The 23,601-nt window shown below is 42.5% G+C and overlaps 1 protein-coding gene across 6 annotated transcripts in view; it reads right to left on the reverse strand.

Moving 5' to 3' along the window:
* The window catches only part of dlg3 (discs, large homolog 3 (Drosophila)), a 69,366-nt gene that overhangs the window by 28,799 nt on the left and 16,966 nt on the right, over positions 1-23,601 (reverse strand). For 5 of the 6 annotated variants that reach the window (XM_030111454.1, XM_030111419.1, XM_030111411.1 and 2 more), the window contains exons 2-7: positions 6,797-6,850; positions 6,199-6,249; positions 4,791-4,915; positions 4,266-4,435; positions 3,196-3,332; positions 1,649-1,793 (exon numbers count right to left, since the gene is read on the reverse strand). In XM_030111454.1, the coding sequence (XP_029967314.1) occupies positions 1,649-1,793; positions 3,196-3,332; positions 4,266-4,435; positions 4,791-4,915; positions 6,199-6,249; positions 6,797-6,850 (682 nt within the window). The remainder of the gene's footprint in view (positions 1-1,648; positions 1,794-3,195; positions 3,333-4,265; positions 4,436-4,790; positions 4,916-6,198; positions 6,250-6,796; positions 6,851-23,601) is intronic. The other variant, XM_030111445.1, reaches the window with a different exon arrangement.

The following is a 23,601-nucleotide window of genomic DNA, read 5'->3' on the forward strand; positions in this document are numbered from 1 at the left end:
CTACGGCTTTCTCCTCGCAGTCCAAAAGCATGCGTTTGAGGCTAATTGGTGACTCTGCTGTGAAAATGAGTGTGTTTGCCCTGTGAGGAATTGGCTAGTGAACGCTGCCTTCACCTATAGTATTCTGGGATGGGCTGTAGCAGGCTGCAGCACACTGTGACCCTGAGCTAGACAAAGTGTTCATAAGATGAATGGAGGCTCAAATGCCATGCAGCCATGGTGAATGACCCTGGGGGCACCAATGTTCCACCATGCCACCCTGCTGTTAAAAAAGAAAGAACTATTTCCATGCATATCTGACTTTGTCATAACTTTGATTTTGTCTTGTGTCCCGTTCCGCTACCTTCAATAAGAAATACGCAGGTATTCCTTTGATTTGGCAACTTGAAAACAGTGTCCAAATAATTCTGTTGAACATCAGTTGTAAAAACTTCAAGAGGTAGAAAGAGAAGCCAAGATGTCGCTCTGTAAAAATGCTGAACTGAATTAAATGAATCAAAGGTTTAGTCATATTTTACCTGCAGCATTCAATGACTCTTCCATATCGGTTTGCCTAAATTGTGCTTTTTGTGTAAAGCTTGCTTGGGTGACTACTCATACTTCTTACTGCATTTAGAGTCTTTGTTAGTAGCGTATTCACATTTTCTGAGCTGAGCAATTAGCAGAGTGAGAACAATGATATTATTAGTAATATGAATAGTGGCCAAACCACAAAAATAAGACCAGTGTTTTCCTATGAAGAATCAAAATGACATTTAGAAAATAGACATAGCTTTTTTTTTTTTTTTTTTTTCAAACATATGAATTAATATGAATTGTCTGTGTCGATTGTTAAACAGCTGGTAACTAGCACCGACTAATATCAGATCAGGGATGCTTCACCTGATGTCTTCAATCTGAATTCTCTCCTGGGGAACATGTTTCTCACATGTGAATGCAGCCCTTGTGCATGCATGCATGCAAAACCCAGACTGCATGGATAAACCCCACCCCTTTCCTCTGAATGTACGTTCTTGACAGAAGCATCTGGGCATGATGAAAAAGCGTTTCAAGTCCAGATCATCTGACCACGGCTGCTCATGTCAGAGTGAGAGCAGGCCTAATTCTGCTTTAACAGCTCACTGAAACACCAACAGCAGCAAATATTAAGGATATATTTTTATATTTAAACCCTGCAAACGCCACTCTCCAATACTAAATCACTGCTCTGTGGAAATTTTGAGATGCTGCAGCTGAAGATCGTGGGCTCTCATGAGCAGGTGGGATGTGAGAAACCGTCCACACTCAGTGGGAGGCAAAGAACTGCGCTTGTTGTTGCAGTGGGAAGGAGCGTGTGTGTGTGTGTGTGTGTGTGTGTGTGTGTGTGTGTGTGTGTGTGTGTGTGTTTTCACTACACTGACTATGTGGGTGTCTGGGCATAGCAGTTTTGGGGAGAGAACAGTGATCTAACCGAAAAATTCAGAAAACATCTTCTGTAAAAGATAAAAGGACAAATCCCATTGCAAAACATGGGGAGATGAACCCGATTTATAAATACCTCTCTTTCTCTAATGTAAAAAAAAAAAATAATAATAATATAAATAAAGATGCATGTGTATTGCATCTGCCTGCTGAGTGACAATAACTCCAAGAAGAAGTAGATACGTACTGCTGGAGTAGTCTGGAGGGGCGTACATGTCGTTCAGATGCACGGGTCCCGGCTTGGCCACCTTCAGATAGACCATGTCAGAGGTGTTCTTCAGTGCAGCCACGGCCTCCTCGTGACGCACGTCCTGCAGCACGATGTTGTTCACCTGAATGTCATGGTTGTCGAGAAAGGCGAGGATGAGGGAGGAAAAAAAAATCCTTGTATCAACACCTGAGAGCCTCGTGTCTTCGCCGCACTGTGACAACATCATGCATCACAGCAGTCATCACACCAGCCAACACAATAATGAATCATCGCTCCGAGCTATGAGGAGATCTCGGTACATTTCAGTGGCAGAGCGAAGTGTTGGTGGTTCCTGCGGCGTTAACAGGGGTCAAAAGCAGTAGGTAGGGGGGGGGTAGAAAGGATGCTCTGAATTTCTCTTTTAAGATTCCTCTCCCTGGAAATAAACTGTCAGTCAAAAGTTTATAAACACCTCATATTTTATCACTGTCAATAAAATAACAGAACCGGCGAGCAGTACAGTATGCCACAAGTGTTGATAATAAAAAAAAATTATAATTTTTTTTCAGTATGATGAGACATTTTGGATCGTCTGCACTCACTGCCCTGCACGCCAAACTCCCCATTTTCCAGCCCTGAACAACTACACTGCATGTTTCACGTGTCCTTGCAACAACATGCATGATTTGAATCAAGTACGTGATATCCAGTGATGCAGAAGTTTGATGAATCAGGTGTATTGGAGCAGATAGACATCCATAACATGCAGAACATCCGCACCCCAGGACTAAGAGATGCCACTGAAATATAGAAATAACATATATACTGCTGTTACGCAGAGATCATGTTTGAACTCATCTCTGAAATGAAATTTCTTGGAAAATATTTGCATTGGAGCCTGACATTTAACTCAAGTAGTACCAGCAGTACTTTGTTTTTAAAGTCAACGATCCAATTAAATAAGGCGGTTTTCAGGATGGCGTGCAATTGTGGTTTTGTGTTTTGCTACAATCACAAGGACTGAAACAAGCAGTCTCATGTACAACAACATAGCATTGTGGCCTCACCTCCATAATCTACGTAATTAACTTTTCATGAAGATGAGACAGAATTTCAGCATAGCAAAACATTTGTGGGAGCTTATGAAACATCAGCAGAGAGGGACTGTTTTTGTTGTGAAAACTGCTGAATATTAATCATGTACAGCCATAATTCATCTAAACATCTCTTACCATCATATTCTGTTCTTGGGCTTTATTATAGTTCAATTTTTTGTTAAAGTCATAAATGATCATATATGGTCTCACTTAGCTTCAGATCAACCAGCCAGAGGAGAGTGTGTCGTGTGAAATGTTTCTCATAAACAGCGCGACATGTCCATGCAGCTCATACTGTGCCCACTCAGACACAAAGAGTCGTCTATGCAATCTATACGTGGAAGTTACAATGTTTGCAAGTCAAATACACGAACAAATGAAATGAAATGCGTGTCTGATTTGTGGATCAATTCTGTGACTGAGTCAGCGTGAGGTGGGGGTTCGTACAGCGAGCAGGCGGTCTCCGGTCTGCAGCCGTCCGTCTTTCTGAGCAGCTCCTCCTTCGATGATCTTAGTGATATAGATGCTGTTGTCTCCTGGGATATGCTGGTTCCCGATCCCTCCAGCAATACTGAATCCCAGTCCTAGACAGAGAAAGCCACAGAGTTAAAACAAGCACACACAAACGTTCTGGTTTTCTTCAAGGTGGAACCTCAAGATATTTAAATAATAAAGTTGCATTATAATTTCAGCATATTAAAAGCATCTCTCCTCTGTATAGAAAAATAATTTAATTTAATAAGAAAAACATATCCCTTTGTCAGCAGAAGATCTCAGAGGTTACTTAACATGCTTTCTCTTTTTGATAATCAATGGTACAGAAATATTTTAAAAGTCTCTAGAATAAAATAATGACAGAAATAATATATAACATATAAACATCCAGGAATGTTCTAAATTAGTACATTAGTTTAATAGATAAACAAGTCAGTAATCTAATAGTAAATGGGGAAGTTTTAGTTCAGTTCCCCTGAAAAGCAGCAGCATGTCAGCTGTTCTGTTATCTGACTCTTTGTGAGTGAAGCACCGAATGAGGAAGCCTCTTGGGGATTACTTTCCACAAAACAAATTAGTACGGTAATTTGAAATACATTTCCTTTGAAAAGCAATAAAAACTGGACATTTTCATGATGCTAGAAAACAATCCTGGACATCCGAGATGAGTCATGGAACATGTCAGCTGACGCCGATCAGACAGGATCGGTACTGAAGGCACAGAGGTTGATGAAACTGAGTCAAAGTCTCAGACAGATTTCATCGTACAGTATTTGATATCAAGTCATTTTACTGCAGCTGTAAAAGGCGCCAGATGCCATTTTATATCAGAAAAGTTCTAAATTTCTTTTTACAATGACTTTCCAGCACTTTTCAGAGCCTCTCACTTCCACTTAAGTCAAAAAGTTGAATTCGTTCTGATTTCATACAAAGTGTCTGTATTTCTACTACAGTAGGGGGATGTGAGTCCTTGATCCAGCTCTGCTACAAAATGACTCCCGATGAATCTGCACTTCTCTGACCTTTGGGGCCTTTCAGCAGGTTGACCTCCAGAATGGTCTCGGGCGGCGCCTGCCTCCGTCGGACCAGCAGCCGGACGACAGGCCCCGCCTCCTTTAGCGCCTCCACCGCTCGGCTGTGAACCACCTCCGAGACGTCCACGTCGTTCACGCGCAGCACACAGTCGTTCACTCTGAGGAGGGAGAAGTTTGAACATGTCGCCCGACGTCACGAAATCTCCAAAGCACACAGAAAAGCACTTCATATCATGATTTTTGCATGTTTCAGGACTCTGGTTTTCCAGCGAATCATAATTTGGAGGAAGCACACAGAGCCTGGGGGCAGAGGGCTGCAGAAGCTCTGCTTCCCACACGGCATCGCCTGGCGGCACACGGTGTTGTTGATGATTGAAGATGAGAGAGGAGAGGTTAGAATAGAGAGAGGAGAGGACAGACGGTGCAGCAGAAGAAAATCTAGAGCGAGAGGAAAGCGGTGAAGAGGAGCAGGATGAGAAGATTTTTTAACATAGAGAAGGAGCGGGACCCTACCCCAGTCGTCCATCCATGGCAGCCGCTCCTCCGGGGATAATTTTAGTGATGAATATTCCCGGATCATCAGGAATGTGAGGATTGTCTATTCCTCCAGCGATGCTAAAGCCCAGGCCAGAGTTTCCCTGAATACAGGTCATGATTGGCATTTTCAGTGGAGTACAATCAACAGCGCACACATTCATGCACTTAGACGTAAGTGATGGACCCAATGTGGGCTCAAGGTCGGTGCAATATGGCTCTTAAGTATATTGGCGTCACGTGAGGGATGCAAAGTGCCGCAGGGATTTCTACAGGCGTTTCTGATGTCTGTTTTCACGGACACGTGTGTGTAAGTGTGTGTCCTCGCATGTGACAAATGGTAATGCCACGTATTCCATTTAGAAGAGGGCACTTCATTGGAAATGCCACACGGATCCCTGTCAACCCACAGAGAGGGTGTGTGTGTGTGTGTGTGTGTGTGTGTGTGTTTGTGTGTGTGTCAAAAGGTCTGTGTGCACAGAAAAGAGGATTTATGATGCGAGGTAAAGATGAGGTTTTGAAGCATCGACACAATGCTCCTCGCTCTCCGCGGGAGACAGACACTGTCACTTCCTGCCGTCCCTGTCCCTGAGATGACAGAGGACCCATTCGGATCCAGCGGGTCTGGGCACGCTGCTGCATCTGACAGCCGTGACCACAGAGACAGGCAGCAAACAAGACAGCTGAGAAAAGACTTCAGTTTATTATTTTCTATAATTAATGAGCAACAGTCGCAACAAATTAGGACAGAGGGAGGCTGAGGCCTCCGAGTGAGCGGCTCTGGAGCCGAGAGGAGTACACTGGGCCGTACCACCAAATGCTGCACACCCACAGACCTTTTAAAGTGTGACTCTGCATAGTTTATTTAAGCTTTCCGCATGCAGAAACGCCACTTAAGAGTGGAGGGGCTGGAGAGATAGTGCGCCTCTATCAAGGGTTCGAAGCTGCATCTATATGTGGGCGGAATAATGAAAAGGGAAACATATAGCTGTGCCACTACGAGCTGAATAGCCACTGACGAGTGCAGCGGTGCCTGCTGAACAATTGAACAGGAGAGCACTTTACATTTCTGGCGTCTGCTGATGACATGTGCATCAAGATTATGTAAAAAGCCATGCCGCTGTGTTGTTTTACTCTGTGCTCACACTCGCGTCAGACGCCGAACATACGGCGCTCCGAACGCACGGATGTAACAACGTATGATTCTTGTATATTTAGATTATGGTTTATCTTTGGTGTTCATGTTCCTAAAACTCAGTGAGTTCAGACTGAACGGCTTACTACCACCTAGTGGGGGAAAATCCATCATGCAGAAACTGCAGTGAAGAGGAATGTGCAATTGTGGAGCAGAATAAAATGAAATATACAAGTAATTTTTAAAACTCACCCGCTCTAGAATGATCTCTTCATATTTGTACATCCCGTCACTTCCATTTACCTGCACAAAAACACACAAACAAGCAGAGTGGTTAGTTCTGTCACAGTGCACGACTGGAGTCGTTTGAGGGAAAAAAAAAAAAGTTAACAGGAAAACGAGAAGCACAAAAACATTTCAGCCCAGTTTTCCTAGTCAGTGAAGACGTAAGAGCAGAATGACCACAAACAGCTGCGGACCTGGATCACCAACAAAATACAGAAAACACCGGTTTCGATTGATTCACCTACTAATAACACCGCAACAAAATCTTCCAAGCGGAAGGTGTTGTTCTCGCTGAAAATGCAGATACGCTGTGACACTACGTGTGCAACCGCAGAACGCACAGTCCCCCACAAGCCGGCAGGGTCAAGAGGATGATTGTGTGTCGGTCCACATGGCAAACAGCATGTTGCTACCAGGAGGAGGCCTTTTTTATCCTCACATACACACACACACACACACACACACACACACACTCACAAACATACGAACGTGTTCATGCACTGACACAGAGGAAGTGTGAATGAGAGGGACATATACTGTACAGACAGCGAGAACAGATACTTACATAAGGGCCTGCATCTAGTGAGTCTGCGTTGACAATGATGGGGGGAGGGTTGGCCTGTGAATATGAAGAGATACACATTATCTCAGTGTGTGAGGCTTGCAGCACGCAGACGTAATGCGGTACACACACACACACACACGGACACACACACTGCCACTTGGTGAACGGATGCCATAGGAACAGTGAGGGAGTCTCTGTGGAGGAGGGATGAGGGTGGGCGGTGTGTGTGTGTGTGTGTGTGTGTGTGTGTGTGTGTGTGTGTGTGTGTGTGTGTGTGTGTGTGTGTGTGTGTGTGTGTGTAGGGGGGGTGAAAGGTATGAGGACTGAGAATGAGGAGTGGGGCAGAGAGACTGCCACTTATTAACCGCCACAGCCAGACACCCTGCGGTCACCTCATGAAACAAACCGACTCGTGTTCAAGCTGTCGGGACGCCGCGGCCGCAGTCCCACATCTCCTCGCACTCTCGTTCAGCTCGCTGGAGAAATGAACAACACCACGGAGCGTCGCATACACCCGACTCTTACGATCAAGTAATGAGATCATGTGATGGGATTTACAGAAATACACCAATCCAGAAAAACCACGTTCCATGATAAGACTGGGCTTTGTTCACGTAAGGTGAAATTGATAATAATTCCACTTTATCCCCTAAATATATCACTCAACCATTCAAAAAACATGTTAAAATTTGATCCAAAAAAACCAATGGAATGCAATGCAATGACTTGTATTTCCCAAAAAAAGAACACTTAAATCCAACACAGAAAACATTTGAGACTTTGCTAAGAAGACCCTCTCCAACGCCATTCAAAATATTGGCTCATTATGAATTTCATGGCAGGGACACGTCCCAAAATGCTGAGACAGGGGAACACAAGCCTGGGAAAACAAGTGTTACTCAGAGTCGCGTTTTGCAGTCAATTAAGCTACTTGGCAAAAGTTCAGTAACATGAGTGGGTATCAGAAGTCTTTTTTGGAGGGCGGATTCTCTCAGAGGTAAAGATGAGGAGAGGTACAACAAGCTGTGACAAGCTGTGTTGGGAAAACGGTGAAAAAGTTTCATGAAACTGTTTAACATTAAGCTGCGATGACCGTCAGTCACAGCATCATCAAATGATTCAATCTCAGAGCACAAAGGCCAATAATGGATACCATTGATCTTCAGGCTCCACTGCGTTAAACGTTCATCAGAAATAGGAGATTACAGCCTTGAGACTGACTATTCTTTTACAGGATTTGTTAAATTATGAAAATGCATGACAATTTTTGTTCATGATAGCATCCATTCATGCATACATCACCTATGGAGCTTTATCCATTTTACTGTGAATGGAGCCCCATCCCACAAGACTGTGGGCAGAGGCAGGGAGCGCTTTGGAAAAGGTCACCAGTCCAAAACAGGGATTATAATCACATTATATTTCTTCCCCAGTCAGTGCAACTAATTGATGTATTTCTTTTGAAAATCACAGACACACCTTGGTCTGTGATTGAACATGTTCGCTGCGCACATAAAACTAGTGCAAGAGAGAGGAAGTATGCGTACAAACATATGCTGCATGCATGAAGGGAATAATATTTAAAAGTTCTTTTTTTTTCCTGTAAACAACACACAATGGAGGCACTTAGTTTGTTATAGAAAGAAATGCCACAGTGCACATTGTTATTTTTTCATATAGAAATGCAGTTCGATCAGCTGTATGCTTTTTAAAGAAAATTCTAGCCGAATTTCATGGTTGGATGTCTTAAAATATCAGCCACAACACAGAAATTTGAAAAAGTTAAGAACAGACAAGCTGAAGAAACCACTGGATGATCGATCGAGAAGCGAATGATGAAAACATCTCTCTCGGGTAAGGCGTATTCTAGCAAAACAATGCGATCCTTCATCCTGTATTCACAACTACAACGTCCCATCTCAGACAAGAAAGGGACATTTCTCTCCCATGAGTCCAAAATCACATTAAAAATCATATAAAACTCTATATGAGGGCTCATTGCAAGCTGGACCAAAGATTCTTGACGTAGATGCAGGCAAAGATTTACACGGTGCACCAGCAGAAGTACTCAAAATGAGATTATATTTACATATCACAGTAAGATGTATTACTTCCACTATTTAAAAGGTTGTTCTCTGCACTATTGTAATGCCATTCATGAAAACGTTAAATTATAACATCCTGTTTATTCAGTTTACATGTCATGATAATTGTAACTTTATGGTTTTAATAGTTATAATAGTTTAATATTTGGTTATTAGTCAACTGAGGAAGTGATTTCTTATTTTGTGACTGTTTTATTGTTCCCAGCTTCTCCAGATGTTACAGGCAAAACTAATTTACTAATCTGAATGAAATGCAGCTGTCTTTGACATCCGTCCACATTAAAAACAAACATCAGTTCAATGTGATGTCTAAATTAATCTGAAGCATATTTTCAACCGCTCTGACATTCAAAATCATAAATGGTAGATTTCAAGATTAAAAGGTCACTGTTTGGTATTTGGTGGTGGGGAAACGAGGCGTCTGAGGACGTGACCAGTCAGTCCAAATAAGACACATGTGAGTCAAACATTTAACCAACTTTACGACAACGATATCAGAGAAAGCTTGAAATAGTTGTGTATTGCAGAAAAATATATTTTCACTATTCTTTTCTCTATAAGGACTAATTTTCAGGTGTAATGTGTCTCCTCTGAAATTTTCTGACAACAGGAATGGGGAAAATAAATGTTGTAATCAACTTTTTTTCTTAATATGTTTCATTCTAAGCTTTAATTTTAATAATACCATAGCAAACAAAAGATACAATGTCACATTGATTTCTTTCGTTGGTATCTAGAGGTTATCCATAAGAGATTAACTGCAAGTCTAACCCAGACCTGAGCATAAACACCCTGTAAGCCACATGCGGCCCTTTGGCTGCCTTTAAACAACACTCTGACAGGTCAATGAGAAATAACGTCCAATGGAAAGTCTATTTAAGGAACACATTACGAATAGTTTCCATTTTTTTGTGCGTGCGTGTGTGTGTAGTTCATGACTGTTGACTGTGTTGAATACACGCAATTTGAAACGGTATTATCATGAAAAAAATATGAAAAGAAATACGAGAGCTTGACCCGTGCAGAGCAGGAATTATGTAACGTAGCGCCTTCATAAAAGATATATTCATATCGACCATTATGACTCGACCCTCCACTCTCGTCCTCGGTTTTCATCTGGACTGCTCATGAAAATTAATTACCCACCCCTGGTGTAAGCAATGTCATTCCAATGTTATTCCAACACGATAAAGCTCACACATCAATTAATCCCCCAGTCCAGCTCCACTGCGCCACCTGCTGTTTTCTGTCTCCACCACCGTCCTGCAGAGTGACCAAAGAAGGAAGGAGGCTGGAGTGAAAACGCCGCGGTTCAGTTTCGGAGCAGCTTGAGGGCCATCCGTCAGTCCAGCGCACTGACTGTCTGCTGTCTATTGATCTGATCGGGTTGTGGGGGTGAGGGGATGCTGACACGGCTGCCTGGGGACCTTACGCTTCCGAAGGCCCGACGCTGAGGAGGAAATCAGTAGCTGTCAGTCACTAGCGCTGCCCTCCCTCTCCTCACTCGCCGTTTCTCATGGATGTTACAAATGAATAAAGGGATACAAGTTTCACCTTTCAGAAGGCAGTCTATTCCAGAGAAATCCATGCTGCTGTTTGTCTTTATGGATCTCTGGACCACTTATGTGGTCAAACTCGGTTTGGAGGAGCTGGTCATGTCTGTGCTTACGAGTTTATTTCAGTAAATGATTTGTGTGGACTCATGAGATGCAGTGCAATAAATACATAGATAGAAATGATCCTGGGAGGAAGCGCTCAGGCCTCCTGTGCTGATGGAGATCCAAATAATCCTTGAAGCTCAATCTTAGCCTCTTGCTTCTGTCATACTGATAGATATGAGCACACTGCCTGTCTCACTGAGGCTGATTCTCACTGGCAACTCCTGAGTCCGCACACAGCACATATTTCCAATGATGCAATTCTGTATATAGACTGTGCTGCGATGACATTTCCTCATGTAACTGTGCCCACAGCGGCTCGGCTCCACTGCAGCTCACAATAACAGCACATGTACGCTGATCTCGACTCACTGTCCACCTCATTACAAACAAATGTGAGCCAGTACCAAGTCCCTGCCACATTTTCTGTCTGTTCAAGGATTTTACTGGCAGTTTTGTTAGAGATTATCACTATTAGCACAGGTGTTAAAGGGGTGAAATATGAGTAAAGTCGGTTACCTTTACAATAAAACACAAGCTCAAACAAACAAAAGAAAGGCAAACCTTTGACACTATCTACAGCTAAACAGAGGACTATTACAAGTCTGTAAAAGTTGATTTACATCAGAGCAATATAGTTAATCAGGTGTATATTCTAGAATTAGAAGATCAGATGTAACATCTAGTAATATCGAGGATGTGGCTCCTGAAATTGAAACTTTAAGGCAGTAAATGTTTGGCCATTCAATCTTGCTGAATTAGAATAATAACCTAGTAGAAGCTGAACTTAACCTACATGTCTACATGTAATTATCTGAAAAGCTTTGAGAGGACTATGCAAGTTATAAAACTCTTTTTGAGGGGCGGGGTGATATAACTACGCTCTTTACATAAATGAAGTTTGCTGATAAAATATACATTCACTAATATCTTCACTTAATTATCATGGGAAGTTATGGAAAGAATGGGCAAATAAATGTCTTAGTATTACCAAGTTACTGTTCACAAATTTATATTATCACAGTTTTTATCACCATATTTCACAAAGTGAGAGAATAATACTCAGCTGTTTTAAGTACTGTTCATTTTACTTTCAAGTCTTTGAAGATGCAATATTTACTGCAGGATTAAGTCACCCGATATGTATTAGAATAATCTCTTTAAGGGTTTTCAATCAAGCAGCATGTGGCGCCAACACCTCCGTGACAGCAAACCAGGGGCTTAAATCACAGTCTGATAAACATTTGATCTTTTGATCAGAAAATCGTCGGCCGAGCCGAACCCCCCCCCCCCACAATGATGGTTCCCACTCCTCGGTGTGATGAAGGTTGTTCTCCTGATGAGCCGAAGCTGTAGATTTGACCTGCTCCACTCAGTAGTGATGGGCTGTGACTCCGGACAGCTGTGGCTGCGCCTCCTCCCCCCCAGTCAGCACAATCGGGCCTTGGTTGTAATCTGCATATGGACTAACAGATGCTCTTGTCTGTGCTTGTGTTTGCACATTTCACATGAAAAGCTTTGCAGTTTTCCCCTCCTTTCATCTTCGGCCCCTCCCCGACTCCGTCGCGTACGGCCGTGATCCCGGCAAGAATTTAATGGACACTTCTTTAGAGAGACAGGTGTAAGAAGCTCACAGTGGCCTCTGTGGCGGTGGTCTCTTGTGAACGAAAACCATGAAACCAAACTCAATACAGCAAGAAGTGATGAAACAGAGCCCGAGGGCAGCGCTGGGGAATACAGCAGCCGCCGCGGTCCCCCGGTGAACGGCAGGCTGAGCGGCTGAATCCACTACTGAGACCGCATGTGACAAAACACACCTGTTACAGTTTAATGCCTGCAGCGCTTATCGGAAGTATCACAGTGAGCCAATGCGGCGTGATGGGATAACTATACATACAAGTCCAGATGAAAGACAATAAACCCATCAGCAATAGAAAACAGCAATATTATCCTGGCCTGGGATTGCTGCTTAATCCCTCCATCTGAAACTCAGATAAACGAAAAAAAAAAAAAAGGAATGCTGGACGATAATCTTAGCACAAGTAATCTCAACATGGGCTTGTTTAACATTTAGCCCAGGTAACTTGGATTAGCTTGGATTACCTTAATCTCTTTTAAACTGGGGGGAAGCCACACATCTCTGTCCACATCACGTATCGGAAACAGTCAGATGGTCACACCACCAGAGTCCACAACTCAATATAAAGCGGCAAGGAAAGTATCTGTACTTCCTCCTGAAGTATTTATTTTATGATAGCCTTTTACTCTTATTTCAAAAATTTGAACACTTTTATTTAAGCAAAGACTGAGCACTTCTGCCCACTCTGGTGTCTCCACAGAGGACACACGCGCTGACGTGAAGCGTGTGGATTTTACAACCACGGTAAGTAAAGTTGAAGTTTGCAGAGGGGAAGACAGGAAAGCAGCTGACTGCTGATGACTGTTGTCAGCCCAGGAGGAGATGCGAATGTCTGTCAGTGTGTTGCAGGTGAAAATGGGTCAGGGAACTTCAAGAGATGGGATTGGTGAGGCAGTGAAAGATTACAGGCGTGTTACAGTGCCAGCGCTGCAGACTTGAGCCCGGAGACCTTGACTTCAATCACACTAAAGCTTCAAAATACCAGAACTAAACACTTGAATCGGGCTTGAATACAACCAAATTACAAACAAGACAGCAACAGATGGCCACGCGGTGGGAAATGGACATTAGTATGCCTCTGCACCGAAAAGACAAGGTTCCTAATAAGTGACAACACTAAAGTCAATTCTTACAAAGAGCCAAAAGAAACAGTGAAAAACTTGCTAGTTGTCCAAAAAAATGTGTACAGGATCTGATGAACAGACATGGGATCAGTGTCCGGATTGAAATACCAGGAAGTGAAAGTTAATTTGGTGGTTTCTCTGCATGTGGTCACAACACGGTGCATTCAATGTCAACAAAAGCAAAGCTTTGGGTTCAGCTCTTTCCCTTACAGGCAGGAGGACGAGGGGTAAAGAGGCCACATTTCAACCTGCAGGGCTTTACTTCTGTCATAATATCGTGCTGCTTTTGAGACGGGAGGCACATTTACAGATGGCTGCGATCCACTCATTGTTCATTGATCTCTGTATTCGATACTACCTTTGATTCTGTTTTTCATATTCGAAAATATTATGTATGAACTTATAAAGTCAACATTATGAAGTACGATTTTATAATAAAAAACTCCAAACTGTTCCAAGTATAATTTCATTTATTTGTAGTGAAAACACTTCATCACCCTTCATGAAATAAGCATGATTTCAATGCGATACCAGGACCTGGCTTTGGACCAGGATCACCCATCATGGAGCCTGTGAGCTCCTGGTCGACCGCAGAGCCTGTTCTAAAAATAGTTCACAGTACAAACAACGTGACTTGAAAATACCAGAATTACTGACTTCGTTGAAAATATCTCCAAAGTGGAAAATATAAAAAAAATTGTACTTTTCATTAAACTGATCACTAAAAACTGTCAACAGATATTTCCATAAATATGTTCACTGACTTTCCAATACTGAAACGATCTCTTTCCTAGTGTTAATAACAGAGCATCAAGTAATAAAGAATTTGCATGTGACCGTGCTTCACATTAAATTCTTCCAAACAAATGATCTACCTTGAGAGGTAAGCTATTCATACTAAAGCTGCAGTTGTTGGAAAAAGAATAATCATGTTAATCCCAGCTCACGTTCCCTACTAGTGGGTGAACAATCCAACGCTTGGTGAATTCTGCTTCACAATGATAGGAAGAGCCGACACCGAAGGATCAAAAAGCGACGTCGCTATGAACGCTTGGCCGCCACAAGCCAGTCATCCCTGTGGTAACTTTTCTGTGGTATTTTGTTGACCGCCCTAGAACCTGTTTTTTTGCAGAAGTCATCTTTATACAGGGCTTCTCGGCTATGGAACAAACTACCTCATAGAATTAGAGACTCCAAGTCACAAGCATTTAAAAAATCTGTCAGATTTCTGGTGAGTAACATGCTGATTGAGTTGGGCTAAAGAGTTTTTGTAAACTTTTCTTTTAACTTTTCTTTTACTGTAATTTTTTGTTAATGGTTTTTAATTGGGACCCCAGGAAGACAAGCAACCACCACGGTGGAGGCTAATGGGGATCCCTAAACAACAATAAACAACAAACGATGTTAATTCAATGACTGAATGTCGTGACATGATTCACAGTGCTATATAAAGTTTGAGTTGACTTTATATTTAGATTTGAGATATTCGTTTTCACTAGATGAATTGTTATTTCTACTAAAGTACTTTCTTTCACAGGAGCTGTGTTTCTACTCGAGTTCTACTTTTGACAACCCAGTTAATAATAACTGCCTGAATCACTGAGTATTCACTGACATCAAAGGTGAACAGTGCGATGCTAGTTGTCCAGTTAGTTTGTTCAAAGGAAAGAGTGGTCTGGTGAAACAGTACCAGCATGTTCGCCTCACTGGGAGAAGACACCTGGTTTGAATCTGTGAGGTTTTGTTTTCTGCAAGGTTTGCCTCCACAGGTATTAACCTGCGTGTGTGTGTCTGTGCGTGTGTGTGTGTGTGTGTGTGTGTGTGAGAGATAGACAGGTGATCCGTCTCCATCCATCTGGATCGGCTCCGGCACCCTCAAGACCCTAACCCTAACTTTAGTAAAGTGCTGTCAAAAAAGAGAAATAATAATCCTCTGTGCACTTGAAATCGCTCTCGTATCAAAGACAATTAAGTTCTCAAAGACCTTCTTAAATAAAGATAATGTGAATGTAAATGTTTTCAAACCTCAAATATCAATGTTAATTTGTGAACAACGGACAGTTAGATTTTCCTGACGACAAGCTAAAAATGAGAGAAAAGAAACATCAGTACAAATACTTTTCAATTAATTCCAGGATTCTGAAGACAACGTCTTGAACTGGATTTCTGATTAATTTGATCAAACAACAAGAGGAATACAACAAAAGCACAATAAGCTGGAAATGTAACAACCTGGTGCACACACACACACACACCTCTACATTTCCATCAGGTTGGAGACTTGGACGTCTAAAAACATGAAAGTTGCAGACACTGAAAATGAAGAACTCTTCACTAATGAATAAAATGAAGCTGGCCTTTTCAGGAACTCAAAAACATAATGGGTATTTAGTGTGTGTCAGATGTGGCAGAAATGCTCTTCTGTGTTCGTCCAACATCAAGTTTAATTCAGGGAAGCTTTATCACACTATACTGTCGACTCTACAAACGGGCTGAGAAGAGGAAACAAGTGAGCAAACTGGACTCACTAAACTATGACAATGAGTCCAGACTGCAAACCCAGCGTGAGACGATTTCAACAAGCCTCCTCTGACCGCCGCGAGTGGTGGAAACCTTGCAGGGCTTTCGTTCCCTCGCCCGTGGGTTCATGAGGGCTTCTTATTCATCACTCCATCGTCCTGCTCTCCTGTCTGTTGAGACTGCGAGTGCGTCTGTCTCTCAGCCTCTCGGTGAATGTGCATCATGTGCTGGTGGCACTGCACCACGCAGCACTCGCTTGGCTGCAGACCCTCAGGACAGTAAAGCTACAAAGACTCCCAGCGAACCTTGGCAAGCGCAGGGCACAAGCTTCATCCAAATTGTTAAATAATCAATGTGTTCCCATGGCAACTGGTGCCTGCACAGTATTGGCCAGCGAGCGAGGAAAGCCACCTCCCCTTGCTTCACCTCTCAGGGCTCTCACTGTTACCTCACTGCAGTTTATGCGGCTGTGCCTGTCCATAGGCTGGATGCACACACGGCTGACAAAAAACACACACATATAGCAGCATCAACACTAAGAAGGCTGACGTCTGTGAGTTTCCATTATCTCCTTCTGTGTTTCAGGGAATCTCAATCTGAAAATATTTGATGCACACAGTCATCAGAAAACAAGTCCTTTTAATTGGTCGATGCCATTTATCAATAAAATGTAGTTTACTATTTGAAAAAGGAGCAAGACTTCAGGCAACACATGTAATTTCTTCATTTAGTTTAGCTTAGGTGAGCTAACTGATGTTACTTTACTGTGACAACAAGTACACCTACCAGCTAATTAATTAATGAATTAAGCTACAAAGTTAATTAACACATATCTGGCTGCTTTATTCTGTACACAACCGAAAATGAAAAATAACAAATGCTGATTTAAGAGGGTGGCATTTCAACACCTTTCCACTTGTTTTGAAGCTTCATGTTAACCTAAATTAACTGTCTTTTAGGGAAGGTTCACATCGGCCCTGCAGAGTTACAAACTGAAAGTGTGAAATGTGTTGCTGTCTAATTTATTGGTTTAAATTGGTTTAGAGACAGTCTGTCTTTTATGGTACGACTGCTGTGGAAAGTCATTTCAAATTAGAGCATTTTAAAGACGATGAAAAGGTTCAGTGTTTCGTCCCTTCTGACGATTAACGTCACATCCCTGGCTTCCCCTCTCGGACGGTCAGCGTCACCGTTTGTGTTTTCAGACCTGCGTCTTCCTCGTAGGTAGAGCGGAGAAGGAAAACAAGAGGGGTTCGGCGTGTGCGCGGCGGCGGCACGCTGACAGGGCAATAACCTCTTCTCCCTTTGCAAACACTTCCATATCAGTTCCTCCCTCACCAAAGCACAGTGACAGGGGAGCTCAGTCTCCGGCGGTGACATCGCGGTGAAATATGACAGTCAACCCCGCTCAGATGACGCGCCCAGTCAGTCAAATGATACGGCCGATGCTGAAGGAGGCTCTTCCCGGGCCGAAAGTCAGCGCTACGAGCAAACAGGAAAAGCGAGGCACGCTTTGACGTGCTTATGTTATCTAAAAATGTGGCAGCCTCTAGCGGTACCGCGTCCATGTTTTCCAGCAGAATGTGGGATGGGAGATGTGGCGAGCGGCGCTGCTCTGATCCTCTCATTGGCCTCTCGTCGGCCACGCTGCAGTCCAATCAATATCTACTCGATTACCATGCACACGGCATCTCATTCACGCTGTATCCCCAAGCGCCGGAGGGAAGAGGGAAGGCGAGGAGCAAGGTAAAGGAGGAGGGTGACAGATGGATCACAGAGGTATGAACACATGACAGCGAGAGACGTTTCGCTCACAGACGCCGTCAAAACTCGACGTCGGCGACAAAGAGACGGAAAAACGAGAGGTAATACATGTAAAGAGCCCGGAGCGGTACAGGTCAGCGTCTCTCCTTAACAACGTCTGCTGAATTCAGGCATGTCATTTCAGTAAAGAAATTAATCAATCCACCAATAAAACAGCCCCGTTAAAGCTCAGAGTTTTCTGATTTGATGGCTGTGATTGAGCATTTTGACTGTGTTGCACCCACCGTCCAACACACACACCACCGACGCACATCTATGAAACTATAATTAATAGCTCGTCACAGCTGTCAGCGGCTCTCCCTCCTCATCTTTATGTAATATTACAAAAGCATGCTCCGGCTTACCTCTCTGTCATGCTGAGCAGCTCCAAATGAGAGCCGGCTAGTTTGACCTTCACAAGTGCAGCCACAGAGGGGAAAGTACTTAGTGTAACAAATATTCATCACAGAGTTGCTCCAGAAGGCCTTCGACGAGGCTCCCGACCACTGCTCAGGTTCAAACCCCACAGGCTGTGTGTGTGTGTGTGTGCGCGCGAGTGTGTGTGACTGTGCATCCTGACATGCCACAGTGGGGAAAGCACAGCTTGTAAATAATCACATTAATAAAGTCCATTGTTCATGCTGGCTCACTGTCACGGTGTCATGGCTGAGTGGGGACCATTGTTAATGTTGTTACCGTGGCAACACCTGCGCTTTTTTCCTTCAGTGATGAGTCAACGTGTCAAAACTGTCAAACGACAACATGACCGAGCGGCGGCTGAAGTGCGCCGTTTCGGCCATTTTGGAACTGAAGCTGTAGAACGCGTGAGCGCGCCAAACGCTTCACCGATGACGTTACGCTCCGTCTTTACTGGAGAAGATCTCAGTTGATTATGGATGAATTCAGGATACACTATGAACAGGTCAACAGTCCATCACAGGACACACACACACACCCATTAGCTTCAAAAGCATGTTTTAGTAATGCAGCAGCCAGAGAACACTTATGCATGTTTCTAATCAGATTATTTGCTTTGCATTAGGCATCGAGTACTCAAATATGTTACTGATGCTACAGAAATAATTTGTCATAATCTTGCAGCTGCTAATTCTTCAAATATGATATGATGACCACCGATGCAATCTGATCAGGTAGTGTCCTGTTTTTCTGCACAGCAGTTCAGTTAGAACAAAAAAGATGAAATATGAAGGTCGGTAGGAATTGTACTTTGATTTCTATTTCTAAAACAAGTTCAGATTGTTTTAACCATTCCTAATGCAAGCAAAAATGTGACTATAATTTTCCCCCTCGTGTTTTATGAATATATCTGGAAAATATCTTTTTAATTGAATTTCTGGAGTTGTATCATTTTCCAAATAAGGGCAGATGAAATCTAAAATGCTCCTTCAGACAGGAAATTGCACTTGTCCACTATGTCATTTTGTTGGGTTTGCTCTTAAACTATCCTTGCCTATTCTTTATTATTCTTTTTTACCCTTCCTCTTCTGTGCCTCAGTATCTGCTCCTTACTGCTGTGAAACCGCAGATTTATTAGTCCCTGGATGGAACTAATAAAAATCTAATTTAAATCTATTTAATTTAATTTTCAAGAATGTCTTATGATCTCTTACAAATGAAATATGTGACTTTAAATGAAATAATATTCACTCTAACCAAAACAGATCCAGTTCTCAACCAGAGCTGCTCTTCTTTCTTGAAAATTATTTAAAAGTAAATATCAAAGCAACGAGAAACGCTCACGTCACAAGCTCTCAGGAATTTGACTCAAACATCACATTATTGGTGAGATCAAAAGTCAAAAAACCCTGCCATGTTCAAAACTAGCAGAATTCGGCGGTTCGGTGTGATCCTGTGCCGTAAAGTCTTGAGAAGCAGCCTCGGAGGAGACGCATCCGATTGACTCATCGCTGCCTCTCAAATGTTGCTGCTCAAGAGCAGGGTGACAAAATGACAGGTGCTCCTACTCACGGCAACAACCGACTGTTGTGCTAAAAACACAAACACTCAATTATCACCATTTTTTTTTTCTTTTTTTAATCGCGATACACTATCATGGCAGTCACGGTGTTGGTAATTGAAATCTCGCTCCACGCAGCAACAGCTCCTCTGTAAGTTACCACGCGTGCAGCGGCGAGGCCGGGAGTCGACCCGTCACGAGCGAGTGCCATCAGTATGTTTCACATAATCCCACCGCCGCGTCTTCCCCTGCATCAGAGGTCACTGCAGCACGCCGGCGAGTTGCTACCCTTTGTTGCTAAGCTGAACGAGCTGCAAAGCCTGTTCCTCTCTGGTGTTTTGGATCCTCGGTTAAGTACCGGTGACGGAGCGCCGCTGCCGCACACACACGCCCCGGCGCTGCCATTTTGATGCTCTAACGCCATCGCTCTGCAAAGGAGAGTGTGTTATTCCGATGTGAATCTGTTCTTTAATCTCATTTATTTTGCTAAATTAATTCGCCTGTCTCCGCTCATTTGTGTGTGTGGATGCTGGTTTCTCTGGAGCTACAAGGTTGCTGAGGTAACGGCCCGACACGACACGGTGAGACGTCTCGGATGCAGACGTCCACAAAATCGCTCGCCGCGTTTCCATATCGGCGAGCAGCGACTACAGGCAACCGAATGTGGGCGTGCTCCAGAGGGTGCGCGAGTTAACAACTTAACGATACATAATGTTCAAAAGGTCATAAGGTCGAGAGAGCTGTTTAAAGTTCACACTGAAGGCCGCTGAGTTTTATTTTTTGGCTGAGACAAATCAAATAAATTTGAATATGTTTTCAAACTGACATATCCATACCATGCAGCACAGTGTTACATTGCAATCCTGAAGCTAATTTCACCGTGTTCTAGCAAATTCACTCAAAATGAACAAGTTAATATATTTTATCAAGCTTCAACCGCCTCTTTATACACACCAAACAAGAGACTCGCATCATTTTACCAACAGATGCTGCTCAATATACACCACAAAGGAGAGTTGCTGCACCTTTAATAGGCTCAGATCGCACACTTAAAGAGTCACCACACACATGCAAGTTCAAGTTTTCAGGTAAAATGTCTACAACTATCACAGATCACACTACTAAAACGATTGAGAGTCAATATCTGACCAGTCAGTGATCAGAACAGACACTTGTGCAAATGAGGAGGGAGCAGAAGAAAAACAGAAAGCAGAAGAAAGTGGAGTTTACTTAGAGGTATAGCTGATTTTAAAAATATGCATGTGAAACTTTATTTTATCTGGAGTGAACAACACACTAAAAGACTATTTTCCTTTTCATGGGCTCATTTATGCTAAAGAAAACTCGCTACTATTCTAAGCTGACTGATGGCGAACGGGACCGCCACCGAGTCAAGTGAGTTTTCTAACTGAAATTTTATATGTAGTGTTTATTTAGAAGTATAACAAATGACATACTATTGTAATTTACTGAGCCTGCACGGCTCTGGTAGGAAAACATCCAGAAAGTATTTTTCTTGATCATCCTCACTGCTCCACAGCTTCTTACTGAACCTGAAAACCCCTTTTTTTTCTTTATTTTGCCTGCATTTATGCTACTGAGTGTAATCTAAAATGATTTAACCGGACATAAACAGGACTGCTATCTTCCTTTTTGATGGACGGAAGTGCTGCAAAATTTCCATAGATTTAACTAAGTCAGATTTTTCTGTCAGTTTGCAGCTTTTCCATCCAACACAGCTTTTCTGTGCTTCTAATAAGGTGTCGTTTCTTCAATTTCTGATGACAATTTCAGACCTCACTGTATGTGCATGCTTTAATACTGAATACTGGAAATACAACAGAAAAAGCATGATGTGTTTTCACAAAAACTCTGAGTTCCTGGAGTTTTTCTGTGATGGGAATCATTTTGTTCAACTGCTTAAATCCAACATGCTGGAAACTGGGACTCTTAAACAAGCATCCTGAAACAGCTCGCAAAATATCAGCATGGGATAAATCAGACACAAGGCCATTCGAAATGCTTCACAAGATCAGGGAAACATGAAAAATGCTCTGAACATAACCATCTGAGAGTCAAATTCAACTGCTGCAAAGACGCTGCGATCACCAACAGGCCGCAACCATACTTCAAACCTTTGAATGCAATTAAAAGAGAAAAAAAGTGTGTTTTCATTTCATTTACCTGGCTTCAACTCCTTGAGCCTGTATCGCTGCAGATGACGTTTCCACAAATGAGACTGAGATAAAATTACTGTGCAAATTAAAACACGACTGTAACGATGCTGACTTTGAGCCAAGGGCCAATGGGCGGTATTCCTCGCCAGTGTCCTGTCATGGTTGAGCTTTCATGCTCTTCTATAAGCTCTCATCGGGAACGCCCACACGCTCGCATATCTCCATTCACTACCCTCGCCCGAGTTCTGGCTCACAATAAGTGTAGGTGTTGAAAGTGATGAAGAATTACAAAAAGTAGGACAACAGGCGAGGCAACAAAAACACGAGCCGTGCCTCTAGTTTCCCTCTGATAGTTATGAATACATGAGCACATTTATCCATATGCTGATGTATTTAGCGCCAAACAACTGAGGAAAAAACAGGGCATTGTTTTAAACGTTTGTAGCACTTTGGCGATTGCCAAATCAATCTGCCTCCTGTCGAGGGTCCAGATTTGCCTTTTTTTTCCCCCGGATGCCCCTCGGGACTCGCCGTCCCCACGAAAGAAAGCGTCTCAGCCAAGATCAGAGCAGACATGCTATTGGACCACCGAGATGACACACTGATCTGAAATCTGCCAGACCTTTAATGCTCTCGCACATTTCATAAGAGGCGCCCGCGATGGAATCTGCAGGATGAGAAGAAAACAAACCTGCACTGCAAAAAATAAAAAAAGGAAATTTAAAAGGCTTCACCCAGAGACACAATGAGAGATACTCCAATATGTTTATGCATAAAGCTTGAATTAAAGTATCGAAGATCAATGAATGGATGAAAAATATTGCATTTAACTTTAGAGGACATTAAGCTTCATCTTAGCCTGTTACCTTTTCGCAAAAAAAGATAACAAAATATATCTGGGAAAAAAAAAAAACTAGAAACACATCATTGAACCACAACAGAAAAACTGACCTGATACCAGCAATTACATGAGGAAACCAACAGAGGTGGCAAGCAGCTCAGTGTTCATCTGGCAGTGCTTCATAAACAGTTTTTGCTTTTACTCTCAACATTCAAGCACGAATATCTGCATCTCCTCCTTACATTCATCAAAGTCACCTGGTACACATCTAAATTCAGAGATACAGTGAGAGGATCAAAGCAGCTGACAGTGAGAGTTCATGTAGCAATCTTCAGAGTGAAATCAGTTAAATCAGCAATTTTAAACATTTTCCATTTACCCAGCCAGGTTATTACACACCTGCTTGTATCAATCGATCAGATCGTGAAGTTTGTGACTAGAAACAAGATTCATGTCAGTACTGATGACTGAGCTGCTTCATCCAAACTGACACACATGATGCTAAAATGCAGTCATGTGTTTGTGCACCAAAAAGGTCAGTAATGCCTCGTAAAAGAGCATCATGCACCAATAAAGCTAAAACAAATAAATTTACTTGATTTCAGCTCATCTTACAACCTGTACTTTTTAACTTTTACCTAAAATAAGTTGAATAAATAAAGTTGAATCAGCACATTTACCTTTATAAAAACTCTTAATTTCTACCAGCATTTTTACTAAGTTGAGATCTATGAATAGTTTTAAAATTACTGGAGGACAGAAAATCCAGAAATGTCTGTTGTAACATTTTTACAATTTAATTGCACACAGTATCAGTAGAAAATACCAAATAAATTACTAATTACCGGTAATTAGTAATGTTTTAACCCTACTGGGCATATTTTAAAAACATACTCCAGACTGCTATCTCAGTATAATTCAATATTCTACTTCAAAATTAATGAAAAAGCAGTTGCTTAC

Source organism: Salarias fasciatus, chromosome 2 (genome assembly GCF_902148845.1).
Source record: "Salarias fasciatus chromosome 2, fSalaFa1.1, whole genome shotgun sequence".
In the NCBI taxonomy this organism is placed as follows: Eukaryota; Metazoa; Chordata; class Actinopteri; order Blenniiformes; family Blenniidae; genus Salarias; species Salarias fasciatus.